Source organism: Anomalospiza imberbis, chromosome 17 (genome assembly GCF_031753505.1).
Source record: "Anomalospiza imberbis isolate Cuckoo-Finch-1a 21T00152 chromosome 17, ASM3175350v1, whole genome shotgun sequence".
NCBI classification, from domain to species: domain Eukaryota; kingdom Metazoa; phylum Chordata; class Aves; order Passeriformes; family Viduidae; genus Anomalospiza; species Anomalospiza imberbis.
In genome coordinates, this window is record NC_089697.1 from 6,448,614 (window position 1) to 6,468,435 (window position 19,822).

General features: G+C 45.2%; 1 protein-coding gene across 6 annotated transcripts; it reads left to right on the plus strand.

Moving 5' to 3' along the window:
* The first annotated feature begins 16 nt into the window (after nucleotides 1-16).
* Nucleotides 17-19,788, plus strand: ELMO2 (engulfment and cell motility 2). 6 transcript variants are annotated; one of them, XM_068207633.1, is made up of 23 exons: nucleotides 87-253; nucleotides 4,349-4,474; nucleotides 4,609-4,649; nucleotides 5,153-5,225; nucleotides 5,558-5,608; nucleotides 6,576-6,757; nucleotides 7,550-7,649; nucleotides 7,844-7,995; nucleotides 10,683-10,761; nucleotides 11,360-11,398; nucleotides 14,278-14,328; nucleotides 14,645-14,767; nucleotides 15,393-15,527; nucleotides 15,954-16,058; nucleotides 16,138-16,246; nucleotides 16,881-17,017; nucleotides 17,336-17,499; nucleotides 17,582-17,694; nucleotides 18,001-18,108; nucleotides 18,433-18,515; nucleotides 18,833-18,910; nucleotides 19,438-19,647; nucleotides 19,688-19,788. In XM_068207633.1, exons 2-22 carry the CDS (start codon nucleotides 4,397-4,399, stop codon nucleotides 19,636-19,638), a joined length of 2,202 nt encoding a protein of 733 aa, XP_068063734.1. In that variant the 5' UTR covers nucleotides 87-253; nucleotides 4,349-4,396; the 3' UTR covers nucleotides 19,639-19,647; nucleotides 19,688-19,788. The 6 variants fall into 6 exon arrangements, with proteins under 6 accessions (XP_068063730.1, XP_068063731.1, XP_068063734.1 ...); XM_068207629.1 differs by lacking the exons at nucleotides 18,833-18,910; nucleotides 19,438-19,647; nucleotides 19,688-19,788 and having other exon boundaries at nucleotides 17-285; nucleotides 18,433-18,605; XM_068207630.1 differs by lacking the exons at nucleotides 18,833-18,910; nucleotides 19,438-19,647; nucleotides 19,688-19,788 and having other exon boundaries at nucleotides 78-226; nucleotides 18,433-18,605.
* Nucleotides 19,789-19,822: the final 34 nt, after the last annotated feature.

Below are 19,822 nucleotides of genomic sequence, written 5' to 3' on the forward strand. Positions count from 1 at the left end.
GCCGCGGCCGCGCTTCCCGGGGCGGGGCGCGCCCGGGGCGGGGGCTGCGCAGAGCTCCGCGGCCCCGCGCTCGCTGTCGGGGCGGAGGGAGCCGAGCGCGGCCGCGGCGCCGCCGCAGAGCCCCGCGCCAGCCCGAGCGGCTGCCCTGCATGAGCTCCTGCGCACCGGGCCCCTGGCGCTCGCAGCCGCTCCCGGAGGCGGGGCACCGTGGGCACGGGGAACTGACGTGAGCCCCGCCGCGGCGGCCCCGGAGGCGAGGAGGGGCGCAGGGACGAGGGACGCTCGGTTAGCGGCATCGACTCGGCTGCCGAGGGGGTGCGCTGGGGCGGCGGGGCCGGCGGGGCCGGCGGGTCGGGTCGGGTCCCCGCGGTCCCCGCGGTCTCCATGGCAGCGCGGCGGGCGCGTGACGCGCCCCGGGGCGGTGCCAGCGCCGGCAGCGCCTCGGCGGGGCCGCGGGAGCGCGGAGCGGCCGCGGTGGGGCCGGGGGAGCGCGGGCGTGGACAGGGCTAGGGATGGGGAGAGGGACGGGGAGCGCAGCCGTCGGCGGAGCGCCTCGGGTCTGCTGCCTCCCTGGGCGCGCTGCGGCGCCGCGCCCCGCGCCCTCCCTGCCGGCGGCCCTGACTCCGGCCTGGCTCCTCCGCCCGCCCCCGGAGCGGAGCAGCTCCCGGTGCCGCGCTCCCGGCGCACCGCCCCCGCTGCCCCCGGAGGGGCCGCGCCCGCGCGGGGCAGCCACCGAGAGGGGCGAGGCCGGTGCTCCCTCGGGAGCCGAGGTACAGAGCGGACAGCGCTTAGCAGAAAAATTATTGTTTAATGCCTTTAACTGGGGTTCAAGCCAAGCTTCAGGGGTTGTCGCCTGGCTGGCGGCTTCGAAGTCACTTGACGGATTAAAAATAATAAAGCAGTTCTCTTTTTGCTTGTTGCTATCAGTTTCTGTCTTTGCCAAGAGATGGTCTCTGCTGTACTGTGTTGAAATGTGCCCATAGGCGCAGTGCTTTACAGCCAAAGAGCAGCCATGGAAGGCCTTTGGAGGAATGCAGGATGCCAGAGGCAGGGAATCTGAGCCATTTGCTTCTCTGGTTTATCTAGAGAGGGATGTTTCTCATTGCTTGGTGTGTGAGGTAACATAAAACTGCATAGCCTTCGGGTTGGACTCTACTGTCTCCTACCCTTTCATGCTGCTTGGCCAAGGAATGTCTTCTCTGCCCACCTGTCCCATTAGTCCCTCTGCCAACGTCACTTCCAACTTTAGCTTGGCCAGTTGGTACCATCTGGGGACTTGCTGAGGACTGCTGAGGGTGTTTTGTTGCATCTACAGGTTTCAGAAGCTGCAACTATTCGCTTGTTGACTGGGGGATTCTACCAGGCAGCTTTTCTTTTTCAGAGAATGTTCTTTCATCCTCCTCATTTTCATTCTGTGTGCAGCACACTTTGTTCTCTATCTGTAATGAAAAGAAGATTGAGTTTGTGAATAGGGAAGTTCTGCTTAAAATACTGTAGTTGTTTTAGCTTGCAGCTTCTCAGAAGTCTTTTGAATAGTGTGTTTTTAGTGGCTCTGCTGATTTTTCCTTGCCCTGCAGCTACCCCTGCACCACTGCTTTACATGACAGATCTCACTCTGCAGAAGCAGACTGAATTAATTTTTGATGGATTTTAGCTTGGCTTCTGTCTCTCTGTACAAACTGTGAGAAATTGTTTACACGCTGTTGAAAAGAATGTGCTGTGAGAGCATTCACATAAGTGACTGACTGATAAACACAATTACGCAACATCATGGTCTGTACTTCACAAGAGCTTCTTAGCAATTTTATCAGCTCTATCACTGCTGCACTGCAAAATATCCATTGTACAACCAAACATCTTGACAACCCTCTTGTCTGCAGATGCACAGTGAAATCTTTTCAAAGCATGCTTTGGCAGACAACCTCATGTTAAGAGGCTGACCTGAAGTACCCTTTGTATTCATAGTCCAGTCATCCTCTTCTGGAAAGCTGCTTCTGCTGAACTATCGATCTATGTTGGTCCTTCAAAGCATTGTTTGACCAAGACTGTTCTAAAAAGTTTCCCACCTTTTTAAATTTTTAATTCCTGCTTCTCTGGAATCTTCTTAGCCAAGTCACTTTGTTGTTCAGATCTTTGCCTTGGTAGAGATACCAAGGTTTGGTGTCTGTTCTGTGGTGCTGCTGTGCAAAACCAAAAAATACCTTGAAGATATTTCTCAGAGTCTTGAAGCTCTGTTTCTTTCACTGTGTATTTGCTGTGCTTTGAATACTGATTGGAATAGGGAGCATGGTTGCCAGTCATGAGTGGGTGCTCATTTATGGAAGAAATTTGGGGCAGAAATAAGTGTTAAATATCATGGTGAGATACTTTGAATTTGTATGCAGCTGAGAGCTTTCTTTTGGAGATACCAAGGTAGTGCAATACAACTTGGTTGGTCCCTGGTTTAGGTGGTGAGGATATCAGAGGAGCTGCAGGTAGAGTGGATGACCTCAAGGTGCTGTGTGCCTCTGCAGTACTTTTTTGGGGATGAAACAGGACATTTATTTGCTTATTAAGGACATGATTTAGTGATGGACTTGGCAGTGTTATGTTTATGGTTGGACTTCACAACCTAAAGGGTATTTTCCAACCCAAATGTTCTATGATTTCTGCAGGATTTCCCCTCATATCAGCATTTCTGTTTTAATGGACACTTCCCCTCTCTGAAACAGGCGTGTTCTTTGCGTGGGAAAAGACAAGTTAGAGATTTGTAAAGGCTTCTACCTCTAGTCATCTGGACATCTTTGTTTTGGCATATAAAGTGTTGTATTTCTTTGTACTTTTCAGTAGCAACTTGCCACTTGCAATACAAATAAAAGACTATGACTGTACTGCAAGAGGCTGAAGGGAAAAGTGGTAATTAGATGCTAACTACTCATGCATAATTACTCATGGGTAAATTAGTTTAAAAAGTTGCAAATTCAGTTCTTAGTACTCAGGGACTAATCTTTGAGCCTTGTCTCTTCACTGTGTATTTGTTGTGTCTTGAACATTGAATAGATTTAGATGTTTTCTGGTTGTGGCTTGGCTTGCTCGTGGGAGAGGTAATTACCTGTTCAGTTATTACAGGCTGGGTACTGGGGATGGTGAGTGTGTGCTTCTGCACAGGGCTGATGTTTCTCAGGCTTTCAATTTAGGCCATCATAACCTTTAATTGCTGGAGAGCAGTGAGTGGAAATCACACACCATTTTGGAACTGCCTGTTTCTAGATTTAATACATGGAAACCCTGCAGGTCTGGGGTTGTCATACAAATTGGGCTCTTTGGGGAGTACTGGTTGCATACTGGTAATTGCCCTGATTTGGTGCCCAGAGTCTGCTGCTTTTTCCAAGGTCAGCTAATGTCTACTGCTTATCTGAAAGGTTGGAGATGTTATTTTGAACCTAACTTGACTGGCACTTTTCTGCATGAGATGTGTTTAGTCTTACAGTCATTTTAATGAGTTTTAAGAAAACACAAGCCGCTCTTGGGATTGGTGCTCAAACAGAAAGAGAAGGCCAGGAGTACTCACTTGTAGCCATCTCTGTGAATTGGGGTAGCCTTTCCAGAGCATAATGAAATTCTGAATCTGCCTTGCCAGATACTTCCCAGACGGTAGGTGGTAGTAGAGTGGACCAAGTCTGGCTGTCATAGGAGTGCAGAAGGTTATGTAGTCAAATTTTTGGGCACAAACCACCATGTCTGACAACTGACAGGGACCAAACCCTGAACACAAGCTTATGCTCTGAAAGGCAGATAAAGGAGTGAAAGGTAGACTTCCAGAGCAAATGCTGTTACCTTATTTTCTGTGATGGATGCTCATGTTTTGAATTTATGATATTACAGGAAGGGAATAGGATAAAGCTAACTTTGCCTAAGAGCTTGTTTGGGTACCCTGAATGGGTCAAGTATTCGAAGAAATTTGGATGGGGATGAGTAAACACCAGCCTGTGGGAGGGAGGCTACCTGGACAGTGCTCTCACCTACAGACAGCAGCTGAGCCTAGGGAGCTGCTGCTGTAGTAGTCCTGCAGCCTGAGCTGCCAGCACAGACAGTGGGTGGCAGATGGGGCTTTGCTGATCAGTGACTCTTCTTGTGAGTGCCCCAACAAGCTCTCAGAAGTATTTCTCAGGTGATGAAGCTGGGCGTGCAATTTCACAACATGCTGTTTGTGTGAGGCCTTGATCTCTGCTAATACTGGGTGTTTTGTCCCTGTCAGGCGCAGAAAACCATAAGGCTGAGCTTAGGTGTTTCAAAGCTTGGTGTTAGATCCAGTGTAGCAAGTGAAACAGTTTTCAGAGAAGATGCTCACTATCCTTTCTCTTAACAGGTGTGGAGGTGTATGCTCTTGTAAGGGCACCTGGAGGAGTCTGGAGCAATGCCACCACCTTCAGACATTGTGAAAGTGGCTGTTGAGTGGCCAGGTGCCAATGCCCAGCTGCTGGAAATAGATCAGGTGAGACCTGGTAACCAGATGGGGGAGGAAAGGCACCCCAGCATTGATACTGGAATGTGGGAAGCATAGAAGTGGGCAGTATTCCTTTGTGGTTGAGAGGAACGCGGCTACTGAGGACTCTCTTTCTGTTCTAGAAAAGGCCTCTTGCATCCATCATCAAGGAGGTCTGTGATGGGTGAGTAGTTCTCTGGGAATCCTTGTGGAGAAAGTCTGTCCTGCTGACAAATCTTGCTGGGTTACTGTGGAAGTCTGCTGCTTGTCAATGTGCTGCTAGCACAGTCCATGCTGCCTGCTGCTGGTTTTGGCCACGGAATGGGCTGGGGTTTACATTGTGAAGAAAAGGATCTCCTGGAAAATGGGGGCCTTCCATTTTTACTCCAATTCTAAGTGTGTGCATTTCTATGCCTTAGGGCCAGTTTCTCTGAGGATCGGCCCATCCTGCTGTTCTTGAAGTGCAGGCCTGTTGAGTTGCTCCACAGAGTTGGTTTAGAGTAGGCTTAAATCCCACATTGTCCTCAAGAGGAGTTTTCTCTCCTCTTTGGGAGACCTAATTTCCCCTGCTAAAGCTTTGCTTGAAAGTTCTTTTGCAACTTCCTGGGTCCAAGCTCCATTTCCTAATTGACAGCCAGAAGAAAGAGGACAGAGATGCTTAATGTATCCTTCTTCTTCCTCTGCCAGGTGGTCTTTGCCAAACCCAGAGTACTACACGCTGCGTTATGCGGATGGTCCTCAGCTGTACATCACAGAGCAGGTCAGTGTGAGAGGCAGCAGTTTGCTGATACCCTGGTTGAGAGTCCAAAATGTCTTGGACTGCAGTCATAGAACAATACTGGCACTAATCCTTGGGAAGCAGCATCTCTGCTCTCAGATTCAGACTCAAATGGTGCCATTCAACACAGGAGCTTTGCTCTGCTCCCTTTGCATGCCTGTAGGTGTGGGGACTCAGGCACTCAAATTCAGTACCCTCAGCAGGGTTGTGTGACATAGGATCCCCTTTACTGTGCATACAGATGTGCACTGGAGATCCAGCTGGGTTATTTCCCCTCCACTTTTCCACAGTTTAAGTTTGGGTTTTCTTTCCAGACTCGCTGTGACATCAAGAATGGAACTATCCTACAGCTGGCAGTCTCCCCGGTAAATGCTTCCTCACCTCCCTCTTTCTCAGTAACTCTCCATGGTGGCAGGCTGTTTCTTACCTCTTGGCTTTTCTTTCTCCTTCTCCCCCAGTTGCAGAGGGGGTACCTTTGTTGTGGGCCCTTCCATGCAGTGAGGCACGCACTCTTTGTTTTCCATCCTGTCTGTGGTGTGTGTCTTTCCTTTGGATGCTCTGCCCTTTTATAGGACTTCCTGTCCATAAATCCAGTCTACCGTTTTAATGCATCTCCTGGATTAGGATGTAGTGAGACACCTTGACAAATGCATTCTCAATATGAGCACACTTAACACGGTCAGTTAGAAAGCAACAGTTCCAGTGACTGAATGCAAAAAATTTAAATGGAGATAAATTTGATGAAGAGGATGTTGTTCTTGCTGAATTATTGCTCCTGTACCCTCAAAAGTCATTTTTTGCAGCTTTCTTTTTATTTAAGTTCTTAAAACTTTTTTTGTGCAAGTGTCTTGGCATAGAGCTGAGGGTGAGTAGGACTGGGAGAAGATACTTGGGCAAAAGGGAATTAAGAGGATATCAGTGATCTGTGTCTGAGAAATCTTAACAGAATGTCTTGTGAATACACAAAATGAGATCATGCTTCTCTTTGAATCTGAGACTTTTTATCAGTATTGTATTTCTTTAATGGTGTTGCTCCATATTTCTATACCCACCTCCACTCACCTCAACGAGGAGAAAAACAGGCATTTGCTCTAACATGCAAAACAGCATTTTACTCACCTCCTGCTTGGCTGTAACTGTTGCTGAGAGAAGCCTTTTTTTAGTCTGTCTCAGACTTGCTGACTGCAGCTACTGAATGTGACTTTGCTGCTATCTCTACCCTGGCTCTGCTCTCCCTGCCCACCCATGGGCTTCTGACAGAATGCTGATGCTGGCAGGACTCAGCCTGCAGGTGCCTGGTCTGTAACTGGCACCATCCCTCTTTCCTGCCAGTCCAGGGCAGCTCGCCAGCTGATGGAGAGGATCCAGTCCCACAGCATGGAAGCCCGGCTGGATGCCATGAAGGAGCTGGCAAAACTTTCAGCAGACGTCACCTTTGCCACAGAGTTCATCAACATGGAAGGGATTACAGTGCTGACACGGCTTGTGGAGAGTGGGACCAAGCTTCTATCCCAGTAAGTTTCCTTTATTCCAGGACTCTGGGAGAAGGCCTCAAATAAGGGACTCATTTTGCTTGCAGAAGTGGCATTAAGCAGCTAACCTTATAGCAAATACTGGTCTGTGGAGACAAAGTCTTTCCACTCGTTTGCTAGACCTCACGAGGCAGAAGAGGAGACAGTCATGATTGGCTCTGGAGGTTTTCTCAAGCACAGTCACAGTGAACTATGGTACAAATAATTCAGTTGGATTTTCTGTTGCAGTTGTTATATTTCATTGAAAGTAGTTTTAAAGTCTGGATAACTTACTGTAATAACATTTATAGTTCTTCTTATATATTAGCAACTAATACATTTTTGGCACTTTTTGCAGTCTTTCCTTCAGTCTCTTTTCTTTCTGTCTTGTGGTTATGTATTAAATTTTCCACAATTCATGCTGTGCCTTCATTTTATTTCAAGTCGGGTCCCAATATTTAGAGGACAATTAACTTCCCTTAGTTATTTTTTCTGATGTGAAAACGTGTTTGCTTCTTTGAGTAACCAAGTACCGATCCTGGTGATTGTGAGTCTCTGGTGGCAGGACTAGGGACTTACTGCTGTTAATTTTAATTTGTGCTTGTAACCAGGAAAAATAAAATATCTTTCTACAAAACAGTAAAATTATCTGCGTGAATGCATGCACTTTATTGCTCCCCCAGGTGCCAAACTGTGTTATTAGGAGAACGTGGTGACATTTTTCTCTCATCCAGCTTGAGCGGGCTTTTTTTCTTGCCAGCAGATCTTTTGTAACTGAATTCTTCAATTTCTCAGTTATAGTGAGATGTTGGCTTTCACCCTGACTGCCTTCTTGGAGCTCATGGACCACGGTATTGTCTCCTGGGACATGGTCTCCATAACCTTCATCAAACAGGTGAGTTTGGGTGGAGGGGGTGACTGGATATTATTTCTTTCCATGCTTTAATGCATCTTCCAGGAAGAGCAAAAGACTTTGAGAAGCTGAGTACTGTCTGAGAGCACAGTGCACCTCCCTTTCTGAGCCCTGGCTCACTCACCACAAGGTCTGCTGCCTGGCAGCAGCTGACCTGCTGGTTGATGTGTTTTCAGATTGCAGGGTACGTGAGTCAGCCCATGGTGGACGTGTCCATCCTGCAGCGCTCCCTGGCCATCCTGGAGAGCATGGTGCTCAACAGCCAGACTCTGTACCAGAAGATTGCAGAGGAGATCACTGTGGGGCAGCTCATTTCCCACCTGCAAGTGTGAGTGTCCACCCAGCAATGGTGGGATTTATACCAATTTTATGACTATTTGTTTATTTTAAAATACATCCTCTTACATTTGGAACACTTGAAAATTATATATTTTTTTAAGCATTACCAATATGACAACTTATTTGAACTTTAAGATTGCTAATGGATTTTTTTAAAAAGTAGATCCTAGAAAAATATGTTCTGTGTTCTGGAAGAACTTGGGCACATGAGTGTTGGACAAAGATATTTAGCTTTAAATAACTGTCCAAATGTGTTCAGTGCTAGGACCAAACCTGCATTTCACTAGAACAACTTCCCAAAGGTTTTGCATCCAGCTGTCTGTCACTTTTACCCCTCTTTTAATTGTCTCCACTAGACTCTAAGAGCTCATCATCTTCTGGGTTTTGTCCTGCATACTAAGGAAGAAAACAATTGCTTTTCTTGCTTGAAGGGATTAAAAAATCTCTTCATTTCCTTCCTCTCTGTCCAAACAAACTGGCAAATTAATATCTGTCTCTTAGGGCTGTTTGCCTAGGTCAATTCTACTCTTCATTATAAAAAAGCTGCATGTAGTTGTTAGAGCTTCGCACATGTTGGTTTTTTTCTCAAGCCTTTTAATTCTGAAGGTATGGAAAAGCACTATTTGTGAATGTGATTGATGCTCTTTAATCAGTGAACAGTAGTTTAACCAAATTATAGTGCAAACAAAGTAGTGCATCAATGTCACTGCGTGCTTGGAATGTTTATACATTTGAATTTGGTTAACAGAAAAGCTAAACAAGTTCTCCTGAACACTCCAGCATCTTTGTTCTGCAAAGAATATATGTTCTTTCAGCTTTATGATTTCTGGTTTAGTCAAACACAGATTTGCTCCTAACATCGAACACACTTGTGCAGATTTTTAAGCAAATTATCTTTGTTCGAGACATAAACTTGTGTGCTTAAGTGCTTCCAGAACACAAATGGTCACTTAAGAAAGCATTCATGCAGGGAATATTTTGGAAACGGAGGTGGAGGGTGAGTCAGGATTTGCTGGTGGTTTTCTTGGCAAGGCCATCAGAAGGGAACAGTTCATAACAGAGGATATGTTCTGGAAGAACATGACCATGGAAACAAGTCCAAAGGAGATGAGTTAGAAGAGGAGAAACTAACCTAAAAATTGTTCTGCTTTGTCAAAAAGCAAGCAGTGTGATGAAAAGAGCAACAAACCCTGAAAAGGAGAGCAAAAGTGAATGACAGACTTCAGAGACCTGTGCAGCTCAGAGGCCCAAGGAGAACCTAGGATGGTGCATGGAGATTTGCATGTTTGAAGTACAGCAGATTGACCAAAATGAAAAAGATTTGGAAGGGAGCAATAGAAGAAAGAATATGGTTGTTATCCAGAGATATGTCAAAGTGAGGAAAATAGGTATTTAAGCTAAAAGAAGTATTGGCTTTAGGTCTTTTATAAAAAGATCTTTTATTTCTACACATATAGTTAAATAAATAAAAAATATATTTTAAAAAAGTATATTCATGCACACATACTTATTTAGGTGATACACTGGACTTCTGTTCATGAGAAGAGCTTGATGCAGGAGTGCACTGGGTCAGGCTGAGATGGAGTTCAGTTCCCCAGGGCAGCCCTCACAGAGCTGTGCTGTGCTCTGAGAGCTGAAAAGGTCTTGATGAAGAACCCAGTGTTTTGGCTGCTGCTGAGCAGTGCTCCAGCATCAGAACTCTCTCTCCAAGGTTTCCTCCCCTCATCCACTACCCTTGGGGCTGGGCAAGGTCTTGGGAGGGGACATGGCCAGGACAGCTGACCCAAACTGACCATATGACATCTGCTGAGCAGTAAAAGCTAAGAGAAAGGAGGGATGAGGGTTCTTTGCTATGACATTTGTCTTCCAAAGCAACTGAGGTCTGTGCTGAAGCCCTTCTTCCCAGGAAGTGGGTGGACATCACCTGCTGAAGGGAAGTAGAGAATAAATCTTTTGTTTTCCTTTGCTTCCATGCACAGCCTTTGCTTATGCTTTATTAAGCTGCCTTTATATCAAGTTTTTCCCATCCTGTTTTCTCCTCTGCCTTGTCATGCTGAGGAAGGGAGGGATAGAGTGGCTTGGCAGCCAAGGTCTACCCCCCAAGAAGAGTTGTAGTATTGCAGGAAACAAACTTGCATTTGACAGAATATCAGGAGGAGGACAGAAGAATATCATTGGTGTTTAGAAGCTTAGTTTTGTGCTGTTTTGAACATGACAGGTATAACCACATGCTCTGTGTGACCTAGGAAGGGGCTAAGCACCAGAAAAAGTTCTGCAGTGAAGCATTTAGTTCCATTTGCTTTTGATGGCTTCCATTGGCATAGGGGAGAAAAATAACTTGCTCCATACCAGTTTCAGGCTGTATCCATATAGCAGACTGTACCATAACCAGGTTTTACAGAGATAGTTTCAGCATTGGAAACAAACTGTGCTGGTGCTGGGCTGCAGTCTGCTCTGTCTACTGGATAATGGACCTATCAGTCAGAAATCTGTCAGGTTTTGGAAGCCTTTTGTAGAGTTGGACATCATAAGCATACGTTGCATGAGTCCTGCTTGTCTGTTGAAAATGCAAGACAGCTGTAGTCAGTGTTCTCATGGTGCAGGTAAAGCAACAAGCTGTCTGTTGCAGTCTGTACTGCCTGTTGCCTTAGAAGCCTCCCTTTTTTGTTTCTGCAGCTCAAACCAAGAGATTCAGACATATGCCATTGCCTTGATCAATGCCCTCTTCCTGAAGGCACCTGAGGATAAGAGACAGGTTTGTTCTTGCCTTTTGACTTTAAACCTGAGTGATGGTTACTGCCTGGCTGTTTATGCCTCAGAAATCATACTGTCTGGGCAAGGTAGACCTCAGACCTTGCCAAGAACTTAAGTGGCTCTTTCAGTATGGCAACAGAGGAGAAAAAGCACCATCCCATTAATAATGTGTCCTGGAGCACACGTCTATATTTAGGACACGCTCAGAAAGGATTCTGAAAGACCTTCAGAGACAGAAAGTAATCCTGCAGACAGCATGGCAAGTTTTTTTTAAGTTAATTGTGTATGGGAGAGGTAGGCTGGCTAGACTCCTTGGGGCTGTATGTACTTAATAAAGAAACACCCACCTCCCTCTCCCCCAAAAAGGGACCTTTCTTAAGTCATAGAGGGATATTCCTGCTGGCAAACATGAGAAATGAAACACTGCCTTGCTCTGAGGAAACTCCAGAGATCTCAGCTACCTGCAAGACGTGCATATGTGTGTATGTAGCTTTGCTGTGTTAAGCCTTTCTTCTCTAGTGCCCTGTTTGTGCCTTATTCCTGGACTCCAAGCTAAATCCTGTCTGCTTCTCTTTGTGCCTTTTTTTGCTTTCTGCCAGCAGGACAAGCTGCTTAACCCACTAGACCTGCCCATCACTGTAAGTAACTCAAGCCTGGGGGCTGGTCATGTAGGGGACCTGTAGGCATGTTAGCTTTTCTCTAGCTGTGCCTCCTTGTATCCCAGGGATGATGCCCACAGCCTCAGAGAGTGGATGAACCTAGAGAGAAGGGCGGGAGGACTCCTGGGGATGCACTCAGACTGTGGAGGGGAGAAGGATCAGTAGCAGGAGAAACCCTGAATGGCTTACTGTGCACACAAGGTCATACAGATGGTCATAAAAGGAAACTGATATTGCAAGACAGGCCAGGTGAACCAATTGTAAAACTGGAACAAGGCCTTTAGCAATCTGAATCTCCTTAAACTTACTGCAGCATGAGTTTATAGCCCAAATCTCACTTGTGTTAATGACAGATTCATATCCAGCTGCATCCTTCTAAAGATAGAGCTGTTTGTCTGTGAAGAGCAGTCACGAAACTTGATGCTTACTGAGGGCTAGAGCATAAATTTTGCCTAATTTGTGACTTCTCCCTTATGGTAATTGTAGTGTAAGAATGTTTTTTGTCCTGTGCTAGCTCCAGGGAAACCACCATTCTTGTTAATAGGTTGATTTGGAACCTTCTGTATTGAGATACTGGTAGGTTTTTTGGTTTTCTGCATGGCACAGAGAATGTTCCACTTTTTTCAAGGATGCAGCACCTTCAGAATGGAAACTGCCATCTCAATAAATGTTACATAATTTCTAAAATTAATGGCTATGCTTAATACATGAAAATAAGAAAAATCATATTCCTCTGTTGGTAATTCAGCAAAGATAGTAGACTTCATAGCAAACAAAATTTCAAGGGATTTTTCACGTTTTCTCCCCTCCCTTGAATACAGTCCAAGTGACCACAAAGAGCCATGGAAATGTCTAAGGGACTTGGAGTATCTTCCATATGAATAGAGCCTGAGAGATCTGGGATTGCTCAGCCTTAAGAAGAGAAGACTCAGAGAGGTCTTATGTGTTTAAATATCTGATGGAAGGGAATAAAAAAGAGGAAGCCTGGCTCCTCTCAGTTGTGCCTACTGACAGCACAAGAGGCAGTGGGCCCTGCTTAAAACCCAGGAAATTCCACATGAAACGTGCACACCCACACGACATAAATATGAGAGTGGTCAAACACTGGAACAGGTTACCCAGAGAGATTATGAGTCTCCATCAGTGGAGATATTAAAAACCTGACTGGACACAGTCCTGGGCAACCAAATCTGTCTGATGTTGCTTGAACCAGTAGAGTTGGACTAGGTGATCTCAAGACATCCCTTTCAGCATAAATCATTCTGTGTTTCTATGACCATCAAGCAGCAGAGTGGGCCTTACTGGACTCTCAGCAGAGCATAAATCCCTTAGCAGTGGTTTGACTGTATGTGTGCTCATGCTTCTTTCTATGCTGTTTAGAATTGTTTGATTGTCTTTGTCCTTCCCACTTTTTATCTGCTTCAGTCACCTGTTAACTCCATCCCACATACAATCTAATTCCTTCAGAGAAAGGATTCTTTGTGTCGCATGCATGAGCAAATCCTAACAACAGAGCCTTGTCCTATTCTCAGTACTACATCTCACAAATGTAGTAGAAAATAATGACTCAAGAGGGCAGCGTGTTCTCTCTGAAAGCACCTCCTACTTCATCTAGAGGCTCCTTAGATACCTTCCACTCAAGCACTGACTCACTTGGGTTGTAAGATGAATGCTGCTGAACTTGCAGCCATTACGGCTGGGCTGTCAGTCACTGTCTTGGTTCAGGAGCTTTCTGTCTAGATCAAAAGTGGTAATAGGAACTCTGAACTAGGTTAATGCACACATTTTACCAGACTTCTTGCTCTGTCAAGAGTGATGTTGATATGAGCAGCTGGAAAGTCTTGGATTGCTCAGAATGTACAGCTGATTGAGTGCAATTGTCTGAGACTCCACATCTGCTCCCAATTCTCAATCTGCACTGCACAGGAATGTGAAGAGAGATCTCAGACTGTCAGTTCTTTTGGACTTCTTCCAGATGATAAAATGCCCAACACATTTTTCTTACCCAAAAGATTTTGCTTATGACAGCAAATTAATGCTATTCACCTTGACATTAGCACTTGTGCCATTCTCCTAGCAGGGGTGATGAGGTCACTGGTATGTTAGAAAGTGCATCAGCACAATTCACAGAGAAAGTACAGGTTAGGTTTTTGCAGATGCATGTGTAACCGTTGCTGGAGCTGAAGGCATCTTGCAGCTGCTGTGACTGTTTGTCATCATGACTTGATGTTTGGGAAGCCCTCCTCATCTAGAGAAGGAAGCCATGCAGTCAAGAGGGAAACTGGAAGCTTTCCTCTAAGCATGAATATTATTAGCCTGTATTTTTGTAAATGGAATGCTTCTGCAAATTGTCCTCAAGCTGACTTCTGATCATCTCTTTAGAAACTGGAGAAAGGAAATAAATTTCAGAGGGAGAGTTTTTGAGAGGGAGGAGACCTGAAACCTACATCCCATAGCTCTTGTTATCTTGGGTATTTACCTTGGTATAAGAAGCTGTGAAATGCTAATTGGAGGATGCTCTTGTAGATGGCAGATTTTTCCTGGGCAATGCACAATATGCTCCCTGCTGCCATATCTCCTAATAGTGAAGTACCATTTGATGTCCAACATTAGGCTAAATTTGCTTCTGTGCTTTGACTCTGCTAGTGGCTTTCTCCACACTAGTGATGTTCTGTAGGGAAGCCATCTATGAGTTGTGGTCAGATGCTATGCTAAATTGACAGTCTGTAGAAAAGCACTTTGTTGTGTGACAGTGCTATCTCCAATTCATAGGCTTCTTCCATTTTGTCCTTTCTGCACAGTGTGGGCTTTTTCTTTATATTTCACTCATGTTATTTCATCTTTAAATTCCACAACAGGAAATGGCTAATGCATTTGCCCAGAAGCACCTGAGGTCTATAATCCTAAATGTAAGTATATCTGGAATGACAAAGTGCTTCCTAATGTCCTCTCAATGGAGGTTTCACTTGTGCATAGTGTAAATTCTACTGCCCTCAGGGCACTTGTAGAAAAATGACTCTTTCAAAGGTAAAACTTATTCAAAAGGGAGTTACCAGGATGCTGCTTTCTGCTCTTACAGAGCATTATAATTAGGCTTCTGGTGGAATATGGAGGTTAAACAACTGAATGTTCATATAGAGAGATGCAGTCTGGCATATGCCTAGGGCTAATACCTCAGCTTTTATTTGCATTCTCTTAATTTCTACCCTCTCCTTTATTTTGCAGCATGTGATCAGAGGAAACCGCCCCATTAAAACAGAAATGGCACATCAGCTCTACGTCCTGCAGGTCCTGACCTTTAATCTCCTGGAAGAGAGAATGATGACCAAGATGGATCCCAATGATCAGGTCACTATTAGAGCTGAGTAAGATCTGATAGAATAGGATGTACAAGGGGCCTTATTCCTGAGCCCCTAGCGCTGTGGAATTTGCAGTGGATGGTACATAAAGTTTCAGACTTGCCCTTCATATTGTCAACCTTGAGATTAGGGTATGCTCATGACCATCCTACTGCATTCTGTGGGACTTTGAGATGTAAGTGGGCACTGAAATCATATACTCCTTTCTTGACCAGTGTGATGCCAGCTGTCAAACTGCTTACTTTACCTCTATGGCAGGCACATCATTTTATCCATTTGCTTGCAGTATAGGAGGAAAACTGGGCATTTTTAAGGTGTCTGTTACTCTGCTGTATTACGGTTTTTAAGGAGAAGTGCCACAGTATTACCTGAACGCCTAGAAATTGCCTGTAACTAAACTTGCAGTTAAAGAAAAATGCAAACAAACATTTTGCATTACCCACTGTACTGAAACTTGCCATTTTGAAATGGATTGCCTCTTTGTGCATAGTGTTAATGACCTTTGGCATCTGTGTTCATTGTGTGAGCTCTGAAGAGAGATGCAGGACTGTGCATTGTGTGAAAATACTGTAGTGATTGATCACATCACCATTTCCCTGCCTTCTGTCCTTCAGGCACAGAGAGACATCATATTTGAGTTGAGAAGAATTGCATTTGATGCAGAGTCTGACAGCAACACCGTCCCTGGCAGCGGAACAGAGAAACGCAAAGCCATGTACACCAAGGACTACAAGATGCTGGGATTCACTGTATGCATCTAGACTGTAAATCTTGTCAGGGCAATCTGAGCAATCTCCATAGGAGTTGTGGGGAAATAAGGAACAGAAATAGCTGTTTCCTTTACATTACTTCAGTGTCTGAGTTTAGAGATTCAATTACATTCACACTCCTGGGGAGGATAGTTATGAACTTGTTGATGGGTTAAATGCAAGGGTTCATTAGGCATTCTCTGGAGGTATTTCCTTACCATATGCACCTGTGCTATGAAGAACTTGGAACCAACCTCTCCTCTAGGAAGTTGAGATAGCATTGTCAGCAGGTGTTCAGGGTTACCTCTTGGATAGATATGAGGGAGTGCTTGATGGGCAGGTGGTTTAAAATTCATTCGGAAAAGGTTCTCACACAATTCCTTTGAGCTAATTCATTTGGGTTCTTTCTACACACTCTTTTCACAGAATCACATCAATCCAGCTATGGATTTTACACAGACTCCTCCTGGGATGCTGGCATTGGACAACATGCTTTACTTGGCCAAATTTCATCAGGACACCTATATCAGGGTATGTGAAGCTGCTGATTTTTACAGATGCCAACACCTCAGCAGTTCCTCTTAGTGTGTGTGGCATCCTGTTCTTGTAGATTGTTCTGGAGAACAGCAGCCGAGAAGATAAACACGAGTGTCCCTTTGGGCGCAGTGCCATTGAGCTCACCAGGATGCTTTGTGAGATCCTGCAAGTTGGGGAACTCCGTAAGTACCATTTATCACCCAGCTTTACAGGCTGCTGGGCTGATGCTTCTAGAAACTAATATTCACAAGCATTTGTACCATGATCTCACTTCTGCCATGTAAGGAAAGGGCGAGCTTGGAGTTAGCACAGTTGATGTCTGAATGATAATACCATTATCAAAATAAAGTAAGAAATTTTGGTGTGTGCACTCTAGTTCTCCTGAAAAACTGATACAAGCAGAAAGCTTCATCTTCCCAGAGCTTCAGGAGGGTGCTGTATAAAAAAAAAAAAGTCTTGAAACCATCATGAACTTGGGAAAAGTTTGTTAGCTCTGACAGTTTCAAAACAGCATTCTGAGAAAAGTAACCACTGTAAGAAATTCCACCAGAGGAAGGTGGGAAACACTGCAAGCAGTTATTTTGGGGGACCAGGATGAAAAGGGCATGAGTCACAGAGGTTTGCATGGCGAAGTGTGGGGAGAATTGCTGTTGTCAATAAACTATCTATGGGGTAACAAAGTATTGAACTGTCTTAATCTCTTGGAGTAAGTACTGTTGCACACCATCAGTTGTCTGTTGCTGTAGTGGACTTTAGTTACTCCTAGTACCTTTTGTCCAATATGCTCACATGGCTGTGGTTTGTTTCTTTCTGAAGCCAACGAAGGCCGGAATGACTATCACCCCATGTTTTTCACCCATGACCGTGCATTTGAGGAACTGTTTGCCATCTGTATCCAGCTGTTGAACAAGACCTGGAAAGAAATGAGGGCGACAGCAGAAGATTTTAATAAGGTCAGGGTGGAGAAGAGATATTTTTATAAAATCTTTTGCAGATCAGCACATGTTCACTCAGCCTGTACATTTGGTTAAGGAGTAAGGCGCAGAAGATGTGGCAGGGCATTGGTATGAGCTGTAAGGGAGGATGACTCAACTTTTATTTGGAATGCCCTGAGATCCTTTTTGGTTCTTCTGATCTTCAAAGTCACTAGTATCCTGATACTCCTGGCCCTGGTTATACCATGTCAGTTCTTTGCTGCCACTGAGCTGTGCCCTGATACCCTGCTGCTAACAAGAAAGTGACTTGTTTTTCTTCCTGTCCCACCTCTTTAGGTTATGCAGGTTGTTAGGGAACAGATCACAAGGGCTCTGCCCTCTAAACCAAACTCCTTGGACCAGTTCAAGAGCAAACTGCGCAGCCTGAGCTATTCTGAGATTCTGCGGCTACGCCAGTCTGAGAGAATGAGCCAAGATGACTTCCAGTCTCCACCTATTGTGTACGTGCCTAACAAAAACAGTTGCCTTCTATCCATGCCATTATCTCAATTTTCTGCTTACTCTTCCATATTTGATTGCCAGGGAGTTGAGAGAGAAAATCCAGCCTGAGATCTTGGAACTGATAAAGCAGCAGCGCCTGAACAGGCTTTGTGAGGGAAGTAGCTTTAGGAAAATTGGAAATCGCAGAAGACAAGGTAAGGTGACAGTGTCTACAGTATTTTTTCATGTGAAGAACTGTAGCAAATAAGATCTAATTAATTAATCTGTCAGCAGGCATGTTGCCAGAAAGAAAAGCTGGTTACTTGGCTGTCCATTTCAGCTAGTAGTTTGGAATGGCCCAAATGTGCATTTCTAAGAATACAGCCATCCCCTCATGAATAAGAAGCTGTGCTGAGGAACTGGGCGAGCAGATGGATTGGGTGGAGAGGCTGTAACATAGTGGCTGTGAGACCTTAAATGAAGGATCTTGCTCAGCTTACTCTACTTGGTGTGTGTTCCAGAAAGATTCTGGTATTGTCGCCTGGCTCTGAACCACAAGGTGCTACATTATGGAGACCTGGAAGATAATGCCCAGGGGGAAGTGACCTTTGAATCTTTACAAGAAAAAAGTAAGTCCTGATTACAGACTGCACTCTTCTGTGCTCTGCTGTCTAGAGGCTGAATATAATCCTAGATAAAGATGAAAGACACAAGGCTGAAGCCTTGACTAAGGGGATACCAACTTTTGATCCTTGCCCAAATTCTTCAAATCTTGGAATTACTTGATAGTTTTTTTAAAAGCCAGCTGCAGGGATGTCTCACTGGCAATGTGTTTTGGAAAACTGCACTAACGAGCTAAAAAACCAAACAGTGTTCAGTTGCAAAGACAAAACAAAGTTCTGTATTTTTCTGGTTAGATTGCTTGTTTGGGAGTTTTACTTTTTCACTGTTAGTTCCAGTTGCAGACATCAAAGCCATTGTCACAGGGAAGGATTGTCCACACATGAAGGAGAAAAGTGCACTGAAACAGAATAAGGCAAGTGCTCCCTTTTCACAGTCATTAATATCTAATGCTGTAGTGTTTGAGATTGAAAGCGAACAACAGGAGTGAATGATCTCCCCCACTGCAGGTGTGTTGTGTACAAACCCCATCTCCTGTCTGAGCCCTTTCCTAGTGCTCCTTTGTGACTCTGAGCTGTAAGCATGATCGTGCTGTAGTCTCTTCAGAAGTGCTCACAACAGCAGTATGAGAAAGTGTACTGAGCTGCAGCAAGGCAGCTCTCTCGGGGTGGCGGGCAGAAGGTGCTGTAATGTTCTGTTCAGTTGGTGAGTGAAAGATTCTTTTCCATTTAGGAGGTGTTAGAATTGGCCTTCTCCATATTGTATGATCCCGATGAGACCTTGAACTTCATTGCACCTAATAAATATGAGGTAAGAAACGTAGTGGTTAAGCAGTGGAATATATAGCAATCAACTTTAGAGATTAAGAAGGATCAGTTGCTTCTCATTAGAGACTCAAGCAGGCTGTCACTCACCAGGTTCATTCCTAGAATATGTTGCTGATGTTTAGTATGAACCATCTTTTTTTCCCCTTAGTTATCCTTTTCATTTAAAAAGAAAAAAAAAAAATCCCACACTAATTTCCCCTTGTCTGGACTGCTACTTTTTTCCTCCTATGATGCCTAGAATAGGTTTACTTTTTTAATTTGTTGTGCCACAGTAGAAATTCTTGTCCTTCTAGTACAACCATGGGCTCACACTTTCCTCTAGGCTTTTAACATTTATTGGAAATGGAAGTGGGCACTGTTTAAGAGCTGGGGGTGGGATTTTTTTCTCTATATATTAACTCACTCCAGTGTTTCCTGTCTTGAAAATCTCCAATTTTTGCATGGACAGAAAGATTCGATATAAGGTATCATTTATGCTTGGAGTCGTGAATGACCCCTTCTTTTCCACAGTACTGTATCTGGATTGATGGGCTTAATGCTCTCTTGGGGAAGGACATGTCCAGTGAGCTGACCAAGAGCGACCTGGACACGCTGCTGAGCATGGAAATGAAGCTGAGGCTCCTGGACTTGGAGAACATCCAGATTCCCGAAGCGCCGCCGCCGATCCCCAAGGAGCCGAGCAGCTACGACTTCGTGTACCACTACGGCTGAGGGCCCCGCGCTGCCGCCGGCGCCCGCACCGAGCCCGCTGGGCCGTGCGGCCGGGGCCGCCGCTTGCTGCCGTGCCGCGGGCTCGGGCCGGGGCCCCGGAGCCGCCCGCCTTTTGTATCGGTTCCAATAATAACCAGTAGCGCTCCTCGCCGCCGCCGCCTCCGCCTCTTTCCGCCCTGCGCGG